The sequence below is a fragment of the Lithobates pipiens genome, unplaced genomic scaffold (assembly GCF_037356315.1).
Source record: "Lithobates pipiens isolate NorthernLeopardFrog02 unplaced genomic scaffold, aLitPip1_a1.2 Scaffold_18, whole genome shotgun sequence".
NCBI lineage: Eukaryota > Metazoa > Chordata > Amphibia > Anura > Ranidae > Lithobates > Lithobates pipiens.
In genome coordinates this window covers 381,855,325-381,870,683 of record NW_027507758.1, presented here as the reverse complement: position 1 = coordinate 381,870,683, position 15,359 = coordinate 381,855,325, and the positions used below count along the sequence as shown (strand labels likewise).

General features: G+C 40.6%; 1 protein-coding gene across 1 annotated transcript in view; it reads left to right on the top strand.

The window, feature by feature from the left end:
- Positions 1–15,359, top strand: part of CSMD1 (CUB and Sushi multiple domains 1) — a 2,539,710-nt gene that overhangs the window by 2,041,389 nt on the left and 482,962 nt on the right. Inside the window, exon 33 of the mRNA XM_077487775.1 lies at positions 8,567–8,662. Within this exon, the coding sequence (XP_077343901.1) occupies positions 8,567–8,662 (96 nt within the window). The remainder of the gene's footprint in view (positions 1–8,566; positions 8,663–15,359) is intronic.

The window sequence follows — 15,359 nt, the reverse complement described above, 5'->3', positions numbered from 1 at the left end:
GTTAGTTTCAGGAGTCAATAATAACACCCACAAAAAAACAACACTCCTTGCTTTCCTTCATTTCTGACAATACCATAAATTGATCATATACTTTACCTGAGAAGTAGTTCACTTTCACACTACCCTGAGCCTTGGTTCTGTATTTCATAAAAATGTTTCTCTATTTGGTCCTTCTTGGAAAGCAAGCTGTGCTTTGCTTTGCCCACAGAGCATCGGTCTTAGACTTCATTCCCATTCCCATTGCAATTAACAGGAACAGAGCTCAGTCCCAATGAAGAGTAAAATTAGCTAACTTCATGTAAATCAAATCTAAACTCACATTTAAGCTGCTGATTCTGCTGATGTGCTAAGATGTTCCAATGCTGGTTTTCCCACAATCACTGGCTAGCACAGCCTAGTTTCTGTTTTTTTTAATTATTATTAAATTTTTATTAGTATTTAACATATCCATTAAAACAGACTTCACATCACATATATTCATATTTATCAAAATAGAAATGTCCTTATAAACATCAGCTATCTCCCCTTTCTCAAAAAAATAAATATATCTATCTATCTCTATATCTATCTCTATATCTATCTATATATATATATATATATATATATATATATATATATATATATATATATATATATATATATATATATATATATATATATAGATAGATAGATAGATAGATAGATAGATAGATAGATAGATAGATAGATAGATAGATAGATAGATAGATAGATAATTATTTCTAAAGCCGCGTACACACGGGCGGACTGTATGGCCTACTTAGTCCGTCGAAACACATTTCAGCGGACAGTCCGCTCGTGTGTGGGCTTCAGCGGACTTTTTCAGCGTGCAGTCTGGCGTACTAAGTATTTCAGATTTTTCGAAATACTGTCCGTCATACTTTGGTTTCAGCGGACAATCCGCTCGTCAGTAGGCTAGTTCGACGGACTAAGAATGGCGCATGCTCAGAAAGAATTTACATGGCGAAAGGTTGCATTGCTGTGTATTGGACTTCCTATTTCTAGTCCCGTCGTACGTGCTGTACTCGTCATCGCGCAAGCTTTCGACGGACTGTTTGTGCATCCGTGTGTGGTCAAGTCCGTTCATTCGAAAGTAGGACGGACTGTCCGTCGGATTGTATGGCGGACTAAGTAGGCCATACAATCCGCCCGGGTGTACGCGGCTTTAGTAAACATTTCCCACCCCCCCCCCCCCCCAACACTCCTCCCTCTTTCAAATACATTGTGTTTGTTGTGCCTTCCACCTATAAGCTTTTTATTTCATAATACCCTTCAAAAAATCCATCATTTGCACACACAAAAAAATATATATATATATAAGTAAGTATAAAACTTAAGAGGCTTCTCAGAGCTATGTCAACCTCACTCTAAACGCCAAAGAAAAGGAGAAAAAAATGTAAAAATAATATATATAAATAATATATGAGTCTTCTGTGAGCCATACCTACCTCTTACCTACCTAAAGTGAGTATAAACCTCATCTCCCCTTTACCATATCTATTCCAGCTATCCCTCCTCCTCTGTGTCCACTATCCCTTACCATTCCTTCCTATGTGCTTTAGCCGCTCTCTCTTTCCCCAACCCCTTATCCCCTCCCAATGTCACTCTATACCCCTGCATATATCACCTGGAAGAAAAATTATGAGAACAGAGAAGGGTAAAGAAAAAAAAAGGAAAATTCCCCTCCCAGGTGCACCTGCATCGTAGCTTGGAGACTATGCGGCTCTATATATTATTACTCTACTCAATCTCTATTGAACAGTGTTCACATCCTGCCCATATTTCCCTGAATTTATCCTTTCTGCCTTTAACTGCATACACCCATCTTTCAGCCTCCATCATTAAATTGACCTCTCTCTTCCAGTCCAAAAAAGTTGGACATCTAGTTTGTTTCCATAGCCTAGGTATTAGTAATTTGGTACATTCAGTAAATGCGGGATAATACTTTTCTTATAAGATCCGAGAGACATGGGGGTCCCGTGGAATAGAAAATTTAAAGGTGTTAATTACATGTATCTAGAGCAGGGGTAGGAGACCTCTGCTCTCCAGCTGTTTTGAAACTACAAATCCCATCATGCCTTTGCCTCTAGGAGTCATGCCTATGATTGTTAGGGTCTTGCAATGTCTTATAGGACTTGTAGTTTCAAAACAGCTGGAGAGCCAAGGTTCCCTATCCCTGATCTAGAGGATAACCTCTGGACCCATGGGATGATTGCTTCCCAAAATATTTTAATCTTGGGGCATGATCACCATAAAGGGAGGAAAGTACCTTTTTGCCCAAACCCCCTCCAGCATCTGGCATCTGCAGTCGGATACATTTGTGCCAGCCTAACTGGGGACCTATACCACCTGGCCAAGAATTTATATGACATCTCTTGGACCTGTGAACTTATAGATGTAGAGTGTGTTGAGTCAATAAGCTTCTTAATTTGTGCCATGGTAAAACCCTGCTTTAATTCACCTTTCCATTCGCTAATGAAATAAGGAACAGTTTTATTTTCTAGAACCAATCTGTACATTTGTAACAATAAATGTCTGACACTAAATGTATGTACTCACATAGATTCAAATACAGTAAAATAATTTGATGGCCTTATTAAGGGTTTCAGCTTATTGAAAAAACACAGATATTGATGGTATCTCCACTTCACCATAGGTACATTTCCCATCCTCGATGTCAGATCTAGCAAGGGAGCTAATATTCCACATGTTGTGCCTTTATCCCTCCCCCATGATCTCAGAGATCCCACCTCCTCTGCTGGAGGAAACCATGAGTACCCCTCCAGTGGGGTGGGGGGGGGGGGGTTCTAAGGGGCATAGTCCCCTAGTTGTTTTAACTTGTCCCATATCAATAGAGTGCTCTGAGTTAAGGGTGACGTCCATTTTGAGAGGCCTCTGTCTGCACTCAGAATCCATGTTACTCCTGCCAACTTCCTACCTGTCATTGTCTGTTGTGGAAGAACCCATATTTTATTTGAGGAGTAGAGGCACCAGTTCAAAATCTGCACCAAAGACATTGCCCTATAATATAAGGCTACATATGTTCAACAGGTCTGATACTTATCCCCAAAATCTTGGTACTTTTATTACTTTACAAAGGAAGGGCTCCAATATCCAATATCATGGCAAACAACAGCGGGGGTAATGGACACCCTTGTCTCGTGCCATTACTTATTTGAAAATAGTCCGACAGTGTGCTGTCCACCTTCACTCTTGCTCTCGGGTTCACATATAATGCCGAAACCCAACCCATCATATGATCACCCAGGCCCATCCCCCTCAGCACCTCAGTCATAAATACCCAGTTCACCCTGTCAAGCGCCTTTTTGGCATCTATTGACAATATCACTCTTGGGGCTTTATCAGGGCCGTGCTGCATCCAATGAAGATTGTGTAAAGCCCGGATGGTATTATCTCTGGCCTCGCAGCCCTTCATAAAGCCACTCTGATCAGGGTGAACTAGGCTAATAGCTGGCCAAATGTATTTCTTTGTTCATAGAACCACTGTGTGTAATATGTGTATTTATTTTTAGTTTTATGGTCCAGGCATTTTGCCAAATTACATCACAGAGTCTCCAATTGTTGGACATCTGCTGGGTCCAGATATCTTTTATGTTTAATCTCTAGCTCATTAATCTCTTCCAACAGATCTATTATCTCTTTTTGTTTTGTTTTTTCTTAATCCGAGACTCATATGCTACCAATTCAGCCCTAATCACTGATTTATGTGCTTCCCAGACAGCTTGTTCAGAAACTTCTCCAGGCCCGTGTATTTCAAAAATTATCTTAAGAGATATTGCCTCCAGTATGCTATTATCATCCAATATTGACTCATTTAACTGCCAGATCCGTTCTAGGTCGCCTGTAGAAACTGGAAGAAGGGTCACAGTTATAGGAGCATGATCTGAACTTGTTTTTGATTCTATAGTAAATAAACAGATCCTTTCCAGGTAAAACTGATCCACAAAAAAGGTCCAAACAAGAATAAGTGCTGTGTATTTTAGAACTACAACTAATAACTATAGACCCTTATCCCATTATGTCTTACGTGTCATCCATCCACCAAGTGAAGAGAGCGCAGAAGCTGTTATATATGTTTTAACCCTTTGAAAAATATAGTAGTTTAACCCATTGATGTATCTATACTTGGGTATAAGGTGAGATTAAAGACCCCCCTAGAAACAAAAATTCCTCCCTAAACTTCTCCAACAATTTCAGGGTCCTTACAAGAAAATTGACCGTTCCTGTATTTGGCGCAATTGAATTACTCCCCTGAGAAAAAAAAAAGAAAAAAAAAAGGGGGATTGGAACATAGGGGTTGGGGGAGGAGAGGGGGAAATCCGGGAGCCCCCCAAAAAGGGGGGGAAAAAGTGTTAGACCTCCTGGCTCACCAAGTTCACCCTCCACCCCTTATTGAAACAAATACTATAAATACATACGGCCCAATAACAGGCCCCCATTTAATTCTCTCCTTAAAAAAAAAAAAAAGAAAAAAAAAAAAGGAGGTACAAAGGTGAACTCCAAACACAGATAAGGGATTAAAAAAAGGAGAGAAGAAGAAAAAAAATTAAAGCCATTCCCCCCCTTTTATCACCTCTCCCTCCTCCATCTCAAGCTCCCCTGTAAATAGGCCCTATCATGCCCATCATGTTTCTCTGTGTCCACAAACTATTTCTACATTGGAATTTAGTGGGCACTTGCTGCCATTGATCAGAGCACTGTAGAGGGTTCCCAAAATTATTCCTTCTCCAGTCCACAAAATCAAGTGGGAGTAAATCTAATGTTTCTACAAACGACTGAAAGTCATCCTTAGTGCACAGATTTCTGTCTTGCCATTTCGGGAGGCCATAAGACTAAATGGGAACCCCCAGTGGTAGTTGACCTCAACAGCATGTAGGGTTTCCAGCCGTGGCCTAAGAATCTCCCATTATCTGATGAAATAATTGCTGGACAGTTGGAAGCAATTCGAATGTCTGAATCACTTCTGGTAGTCCTTTTATAGAAATATTTTGTCTGCGATCTCTGTTCTCGTAATCATCCATTTGATCCCTGTATGAATTTAAGACCTCCTCATGATATTTTGCAGTGTCTTGAATGTCCGCTACTGCTTGTACCACTGCCTCATGGCCATTTTCTAGTGTCTCTACCCTGCAGCCCAGCATGCATGTGCAGGGCCGCTGATAGAAATCATGGGGCCCCGTACAGCCTACCTGACGGGGCCCCCTTCAGCTCCACCCCTGGCCCATGGTCCCTCCTTCATCCCCGTCCTGTTCCAGCCCCTCCCCAGGTTTGTCTACAAGTGATAGGCATGGCTGGCACTGTCTGCAGCACATTACGGCATTGGCGGCATGGGTGGCACTGTCTGCAGAACATTACGGCATTGGCGGCACTATCTGTAGCACATTACAGCATTGGCAGCATGGGTGACACTGTCTGTAGCACATTACGGCATTGGCGGCACAGGTGGCACTGTCTCTGCAGGCAGCACATGCGTTATGGGCCATAAAGCATGTGCTACCGGCAGACAGTGCCGCCAATGCTGTAACATGCTGCAAACAGTGCCAGCCATGACACTAATGGCATAACGCATGTGCTACTTGCTGACAGTGCACCCATGCCGCCAATGACATATTGTGCTGCAGACAGTGCCACCCATGCCGCCAATGGCACAATACCATTGGCAGCATGGATGGCACTGTCTCTGCAGGCATCACATGCGTTATGACATTAGCGTCATGGGTGGCACTGTCTGCAGCACAATATGGCATTGGCAGCATGGGTGGCACTGTCTGCAGGCAGCACATGTCTTATGGGCCATAACGCATGTGCTACCTGCAGACCCATGTCACCAATGCCATATTCTGCTGCAGACAGTGCCACCCATGCTGCTAATACCATAATGTATATACGCTGCTGCATCGGTAGTAGATCTTGAATTCCCCCCCAAGCAAGCACACACCTGTGTCATTTTTAGCTGGGCTCCATGAGGCACTTCTTCCCTGATCCTGCTGCGCTGCTGCCTGGACTGGAGTGTCCAACTGTCCACAAATGATTCCATTCAGATGCGATCATGTCAGCTACTTACTGGTACTTCTCGCAAGAGGAGGCGGAGGAATCACTCCACGGCGCCAAGGGGGACGGCACGATAGAGGACGCACTGGCTGGGACTTGAGCCACAGCCAGCATGAAGAGCGGGTGCAGAAGAGGTATTCTTCCGCACCCGAAATAGAGGAAATAGTCCCTCCCCTGCCGCCACCTAGTCTGCAGATAGCTATCTGCAAAAAAAAAAAACGTAAAAATAACCGGGGGCGGTGGGGGCTATTTGGTTGGTAGTTGAGCCGGATCGGCCATGGCTGGAGGATTATTTTTTTTTATATTATTTATCTGCTCAGCTTGCCCAGGCCCCGCCTATCAGCAGCCCTGTGCATGTGTCTTCTCTGAGGCCCTCTACTGCTTGTTGGCACAATTGTTCCACAGCGGATATCAATTCCTGGATATCTGATTTGATGGGAAGGGCTCGGCTCACTGAGTTTTGCAGTGTGAGACTTCAGATCCCAGCCCCCTGCTTTCCATAGCTGAGAAATCAGTGGTTTAGAAGGTTGTAGAGGATAGAGGACTTCGGGTAAACAGGTACAAGTTATGTAGGAGGATTTGTTTATCTCTGTATATCACCCGATGCTAGTTATTTCGCTGGCCATATGTAAGGGTTTTCAACCACTTTAACCTATCATTAGATTTCTATATTATTCTAGGATCATAAGGAAGCAATTAAAAAAATACTGGCAATATTAGAAACAAAACAACAAGCAAACTGTTTCATAAAAACAATATTAAAATCAATATTTAACCCCTTAAAAGCCAGGGTATGAAGTGTATATACTCATTCTCACTCCAGTAGTCTAAGGAGAACAGTTGGTTGCTTCACTTTTCATTATACGTGATCTGCTGTATATACAGTGTTAAAGTAAATGAAAATATTTACTTTTTACAAATTTTATTGATTTGTGAATCATTTTGCTCTTTACTATTTGCTGTTGGGTATCACACTTTGTTGATTGTTATTGATTTTTTTGTTTACATTATTGCAAGCCCTAAGTGTTTTTTTTATAGTTTAAGGCCCCTTTCACACTGTCGGACCGTTCATAAAAACGCACTGGCGCCTAACAATAGGGTGATTTACAATGCAATAGCAGGAAATATTTTAGTCCTTAGTATAGGCGTAAAGTATATGTTGTCCACGAGAACTGATAATAGAAATAATTCAGGTAGCAGCAATTCCCAGAGTGTGTCCCATAACTTTGTAAGAAACAACAGAAAGGAAGGGAGAGGGAGGCGCACCTAAGTGTAGTATTAAGAGACACAATTTATTGCTCAAATGGATTGGACCAGTAGAAGGAGTCGTGTGTTCTGAGAGCAAAGCCAGAGACTTGTCCCATACTCTCCATGATCTGGGCACACCCATCTAATGACTTCACTTCCTCCTGTGCAGTCCACGCCAGGCAGCTTGGACTTCCTGGACGTTTTCTTTATCCCAGCCCAGCCCTTCACAGCTACCTAGACCCTGTATGGAATACTGGACAGCAGGCAGCCATGGAGGATGACGTTTTCAAAGAACATGCATGTGATTTCCTATATTTTGTAAGTGCAATCCATTTGAGCAATAAATTGTGTCTTTTAATACTACATTTAGGTCCCTTCCCCTTCCTCTCTATCAGCCTTGATTAGTCTTCATCCCCTGGACTATATAACACATCTAACTTATGTTAAAATGATGGGGGACTGTTCAGTAGTCAAGCAGGGGAGAACTATGCATTGTGGCAACCCTGATTGGGATTCCAGTGCTGCAGAAGCACTATGTTGTCAACTCATTAAAATTTTATGAGCACACTGGGTTTATGGGAGAACAACAACGGTACTTGCAGCATTTTTAAAAGAATAAATCATGGGGAAATATGCATGTATTGCAGAGATATACTGAATATGTTTTTAATTATCATTTTGCCCAGACATAAACAGCATAAATAAGTTTAAACTCATCCTCTCATAGCTCATGCAATTTTGGTCCAGAGGAAGGCAATACAAAATTCCCTGGGCATATGTGGACAAATTATCTTACACAAGAGGAAAAAAATCTTTCCTTTTTCTTCAAGGTCAGTCAGATCAGGATAACAATACTATGCTCTTAGCCTTTAGTAATTAGAACTTGTAAATTATTAGCTGGAAAAAAAGCCCTTTTAAAATGTCATTCCTAGCTCAAACACAAATTATGTTTATGGTGGTCACTATAGAGTCAACAAACAGAAAAGTACCACATGGTAACTATGTGAAAGCACAGTGGATTATATAGCCTTGCAGGATTATATATTATGATTTTTTGCAGTGTTTTACATTGTGTAAAATGAACAATTATTTTTGCTGTCAAGTAACTAGTTAAACAAGTTACAGTGTGTTTGTATATATAACTGTTTTACTCAAGTTCAAGTAGTTATTAAAATTCAAATGGAAAATCAAAAATTAGAATGTAATATTTGTATTTGTTGTTTTACAGGGGAGACAATGCCATTAGCCACTTCGAATCACATTCTTCTGAGATTCAACACAACAAATGGTGCACCTGCCAAGGGATTTCATTTTGTTTATCAAGGTAATTGAGATTTTTTTTATTCTTTCAGAAGGATACAAACATTTTGGTCAGAGCACTTTCAAATCAAACATATTTATGATAGAAATAAACTAAGGTTGGAATGTATTCTGTAGAAATAAATATTGTCAAGGGACCATGACCTGTGTAGCTTTGAACCTGATTTCTTGGGTGATGTTTTATCTGTTACAGTATAAATAGTCTTATTCTAAAATACTCAATACCACTTACTCAAAATACCGTACAAGAAGAACAGTACCAAAAGCAATGATTTAACCTTAGTAAAGTGAACTGATTGGTCGTTATGAGTCATTTGTTTTGCTTGCTGCACAGATTTCTCTTATTTTAGAAGAAAAGGGCAAAATTCGTTTTCTTGTCTCTTCCTCACGGCTGTACCAAACTATGGTGGGGAGATGTCATTCCACCTTCCATCTTCAACTGAGAGTTTGCCTAAAAACAAAGCCTTTGTTGTGGCCAAACTAAGTTCTCTATGTCATCCTACAGTGTTTATTTAAGATCTTTTTTGAGTTCTCCAGATTTTGTGTAGATATATGGACATCAATCAAGGTAATATATCAAGGAAACTAGAGCCTCTCTGCCAAGATCTCAGCCTGTCACAGTTGTGATGTGTGATTTGGGTTAGATGATGATGCCAGAATCAAAGACAGCAGTGAGGATCCAGCAATAGTACTCTGCCTTCACTTTGGCATGAGTTGTTGCTTGTTTTTCTAATTACTATGGAAATGAGAAATTGTTTGCTTTGTTTCTCTAATACGCGTGTATGTCTGTGTGTAGGTCTGTGTTTGGGAGCTTATATATCAATAATTGCATATTAATAGCATGGAACGTATTCTTAGCTCAGCTAAGAGACAAGGTTGGTTCTGCTTTTTCAGATATATTCTAAGCCTAGTTGATCTTAATAGTTGAACTATAAAAATAAAATAATTTCATTTAGTCATTGAAATACATTAGGGGGGAGCAGCTACTAGTAATTATTCACACAAAGCTACTAATGCTGAGCTTGATGTCCCAACCCAAGTTGCCTCACACTACCCTCTGTGGCCCTAAAACTTAAACCCTCGCACTATCCTTTCCTTCCCCAACCCCAGCCCTTGAGGTATGTAAACGTAACCCCTTTTTGCATACTTAATTGCCCTATGTTGGCATACTTTGTCCTGACTGAATACCAATTCTTTTGTAACAAAATATATAAGTACTGTTAGGAACATTAGATGCACTTCTACTCCTCAGCTCACTCCCCACCCACTCTCTTCTGCCCCTCCTGAGGAACAGGTGGGCAACAGGCCCTTCTCTGGAGACAATGGCCCCTCTGCTCCCATTAGCCAACTGTGGCCATTCTCCCCAGCCCAGCTTGCTCTTCTGTTGCTGGGTATAATGCCCCTTTTGCTTCAATTGATAATTAGTGACAGTACATATTCTACCTCCTTTGACCTAATTGGATATGTGGCCTCCAGTGTTCTATTCAAACATTACAAGCCCAGGTCTTATACTGTTTAAATCAAACAAGCACAGGATTTTGTCTGTAATGGCCACTATGATAGCCATTGAACCTTGATTCTGATCAAAGTAGCTTGCCTGGAGTCCAATCTTTTTTTCCAAGATTGCTTTACTGTCTGCTGTCTGCAGTGGCCTTGTCCTGTCTCTTGATTACATTTATTGTCTGCTGTTAGACATCATCAAAAGAAACTGTGATACAGTCCATACCTGATACTCTTGAAGACCAAAGGGACTCATTTGCTTTTCCCCCACTCAGTCCCTCCACCCAACCAGAAACAAAGGCATTAAGCCCAAGGGTCAACCAAGTACAGGTAGACCTGTTCACTTTAAGGGAATATAACCTGCTACAGGCAAAGATACACTTACCAGTAGGGATGAGCCGAACACCCCCCGGTTCGGTTCGCACCAGAACTTTCGTACGGACCCCAAATTCGTACGAACGTTAGAACTCCATTGAAGTCTATGGGACTCGAACGTTCAAAATGAAAAGTGTTAATTTTAATGGCTAATATGCAAGATACTGTCCTAAAAAGGGTTTTGGGACCTGGCTCCTCCCCCAGGGGACATGGGTCAATGCAGAAAAAACTTTTAAAAATGTCAGTTTTGGCGGGAGCAATGATTTTAATGATGATTAAAGTGAAAAAAAAAGTGAAATATTCCTTTAAATATGGTGCCTGGGGGGTGTCTGTAGTATGCCTGTGAAGTGCCACGTGTTTCCCGTGTTTATAACAGTCCCTGCACAAAATGACATTTAACGGAAATAACGTCATTTAAAACTGCTTGCGGTTTTAATGTTATATCTGGTTCCTGCAATATGGTTGAAAATCATTGAGAAAAATGGCATAGGTAGCCCTCCCTGCCCATTACCAGCCCCTTTGGGTCTTGTACGCATATTAAGGGGAACCCTGTACCCATATTAAAAAAAGGAAATATGTGTGGCCCCCAGGCCCTATATACTCAGAACAGCAGTATACAGGCGGTGCAAACAAGACAGGGACTGTGTAGGTTTGTTGTGTTAAGTTGAATCTGTTTGTAATTTTCAACCGGTACATTTTTAAAGTGTAGCTCCAGTCAAAAAAACAATTTTTAAGCTTTTTGGAAAACATAGGGAAGGGTTATCACCCCTGTATAATTTGTTTTGCCGTCCGTCTTTTTCAGAGTATGCAGACAGCACGCACAATCTCCTACCGCTGACTGCAAGCTCTATTTAAAACGAGCAAGATATTTAGCTATATAGGTGGATATAGTGGTGTATACTGCGTTCAGAGCACGCAGACAGCATACACAATCTCCTAACACTGACTAAAAGCTGTATTTAAAACGAGCAAGATATTTAGCTATATAGGTGGATATAGCGGTGTATACTGTGTTCAGAGAACGCAGGCAGCATGCACAATCTCCTAACACTGACTGAAAGCTCTATTTAAAACAAGCAAGATATTTAGCTATATAGGTGGATATAGCGGTGTATACTGTGTTCAGAGCACGCAGACAGCATGCACAATCTCCTAACACTGACTGAAAGCTCTATTTAAAACGAGCAAAATATTTAGCTATATAGGTGGATATAGCGGTGTATACTGCATTCAGAGCACGCAGACAGCATGCACAATCTCCTAACACTGACTGAAAGCTCTATTTAAAACGAGCAAGATATTTAGCTATATAGGTGGATATAGTGGTGTATACTGCATTCAGAGCACGCAGACAGCACGCACAATCTCCTAACACTGAATGAAAGCTCTATTTAAAACGAGCAAGATATTTAGCTATATAGGTGGATATAGCGGTGTATACTGCGTTCAGAGCACGCAGACAGCACGCACAATCTCCTAACACTGACTGACAGCTCTATTATAAAAGATAGATATATCGCTAGATATATAGGTGAATATAGCGGTGTATACTGCGGTCAGGGCACGCAGACAACAACCACTACCGAAGAGCAAGAACGAAAAATCGGCCGATAACGATCGGTGTATACTGTGTTGAAGGTACACAGAACACCCACTAACTGCTACAGATGCCAACAAACTACACAAGGCCGCCGCACTGGCAGCCTTATATAGTGTGGGGCGTGTACTACACAGCCTGAGCTATGATCCTGCCTGTGGCCAATCATGGCTCTCCTCGCTGCCGGCGCTGTGATTGGCCAAGCATGTGGGGTCACAGTGCATGCTTGGCCAATCATGAGCCAGCAATGCACTGCGCCATCGCAGTGCATTGTGGGCCGTGAGCGCCACATGAATTTGGTGCGAACGGCCCATAACGTTCGGAATTCGCCGAACGGGTGAACAGTCGATGTTCGAGTCGAACGTATGTTCGACTCGAACACGAAGCTCATCCCTACTTACCAGCTATATTTTCTTACTTCTGGTGGAGGGGCTAGCATTACAAGCAAACGGTTGTCTCTAGGATTAACATGTACTTTGTGCATGCTGTACAAAGTAATATGTTTTTTTTAGAGCACAGAGAGTAAATGGTACTTTCAGTATTGTCTCAACCCCATGTTTGCCAACAGGAAACCCCTCCCCCAAAATTATTGTGTAAGTTCAAACACATTAATAGTTTGGAGCTTACAAAGGGCTAAATCTATCTTCCAATTCCATGTGCCTACATTCTGGCCTGACAGCAGACTGTTTTGAGAGGAGGTAGAAGAGAGAGTAATGTGAGCTTCCATACCCAAGCTTTTCTCTGACTCCAACTTGAAAATAGGCCAGAAAGTGAAAAGCTTGTGCTGCTTGCCCTCCCTGCACTACAGTGAACCTGTTACTTTACCTTGAATCTGTCAAGATTTGCTTTCATCCTCTTTGGATTCTTTTAGAATCACCAAAGTCTTCATAATTCCTAATAGAAGTAAAAATATTTTGGGTACAAGTGGATAAAATGTATTTCTGTGCTGCCTCCAGCAATCAATTTCTTAATTTTCAAAATCTGTCTTTTAAATAATACCTATAAGCAAAGTGGATCACTTAGGGATAGATCAATGATCTCTGTAAAAGATCAATTTTAAAGCTAAAATTGAGTTACAATATGCTGGTCTGTGTGTAGCTTTACACACCTTAAATTACTTTTAAATCCATCAATGTATCTATATTTTTGCACATGCTCTTTGGTGTTCATTTATATATTAACCAATCATGTACTGTATATATAACTGTTATTATTATGTAATAAGTGTAAAGGAACCCATGGTAATGTACAGACCATCTCCATGCCATACCATTTCTGTATGTAGAGCTAAATTTAAACAAAGTTTCATACAGAAGCAACTTTATTGTTTGCCATTTATTAAGAGTATTTGCAGATCTAGCTCTTGTCTTGCTGTTATTATCTGCATTGTACATTCTCTGCATAAACACACACATCTGGCCTGCAGTCAATCATTTTATGTATCTTCCTCTATTCTTGGTTGACCTTATTCACTGCTCACTTTCCACTGGGCTGGTTTCAATTTTGTTTCACAGCAGTTTGATCATTTACTAACGGATTAACAATAATTCCCAGAGGATACAAGATTCCTTTTTAACAATGGCCAAGACTTATAACTAGTCAACACCTAATAAAAGAGAACACAATCTTATAATCCCCCATGTTTCATGTTTATCCATATAGACCAAAAAAGTAATGATCCTGACACTCATTAATAAACAATTCGTATAACAAATCAATAAACATCAGGAAGAGCTGCCTGTGTTCCATTTACTCATCCACTAACATCACCTACAATTAGTATATGAAGGAACATTCTGTTCTTTGGCACTGCTCAAGGCAACAAGTTTGATGCCAGCTGCCCCTCTTGCTGCTTACATGTTTAATAATAACTTAACTAATACTAACTATAAAATTATAGGTATTGGAATTTCCTTTCAAATTTGGCTGTTAGGGAATGTAATGAATATGAATTTATCTGACGTTACGAATTATCCAAAAATAACGAATGCCACATCTAAACAAATGGAACATAGCAAATTAATAATAATAAACAATAATAATAAAATGTTTTATTATCATTGTTATTATTATTTATTATTAATTTGTTCATATATCTGTGCTCATAAGTACATACCCTGGCATGATTTGTGATTTCTTAGCCATTTTTCAGAGAGTATTTCTTTCACTGATGATTAGTGTTTGGGTGAAGCCATTTATTATCAGTCAACTGTGTTTACTCTTTTTAAATCATAATGTCAACAGAAACTACCTAGGTGACCTTGATCAAAAGTTTACATATCCTGGTGATTTTGGCTTGATAGCATGCAATACAAAACAATTGACACAAAGGGGTTTGAATGGCTATTAAATTACTATCCTCACCTGTGATCTGTTTGCTTGTAATTAGCGTGTGTGTATAAAAGGTCAATGCGTTTCTGGACTCCGGACAGACCCTTGCATCTTTTATCCAGTGTTGCAGTGACGTTTCTGGATTCTGAGTCATGGGGAAAGCAAAAGATGATCTACTGCAGGAAAAGGTAGCTGAACTGCATACAATGGGAAAGGGATCTAAAAAGATATCCAAGGAATTGAGAATGCCAATCAGCAGTGTTCAAACTCTAATCAAGAAGTGGAAAATGAGCGGTTTTGTTGAAACCAAACCATGGTCAGGTAGATCAACTAAAATTTCAGCCGCAACTGTGGGGAAAATTTTTGGGATGCAAAGAAAAACCCACAAATAACTTCAGGTGAAATACAGGACTCTGGAAATATGTAGTTTGGCTGTTTCAAAATTCACAATAAGGGGGCACTTGAAGAAAAATGGGCTGCATGGTTGAGTTGTCAGAAGAAAGCCATCACTATGCAAATGTCACAAAGTATTCCACTTACAATATGCCAAATGGTACAGAGACAAGCCTCAAACCTTCTGGCACAAAGCCATTTGGAGTGATTCGACCAAAATTTAGCTTTTTGGCCAAAACCATAAACGCTACATTTGGAGAGGAGTCAACAAGGCCTATGATGAAAGGTATTACGGTGGATTGCTGATGTTTTGGGGATGTGTGAGCTACAAAGGCACAGGAAATTTGGTCAAAATTGATGGCAAGATGAATGAATTATGTTATCAAAGAATACTGAAGAAACATTTTCATTCATCAGACAGGAAGCTGCACATGGGACATACTTGGGCATTCCAAAATGACAATGATACAAAACACAAGACCAAGTCAACCTGTCATTGGCTACG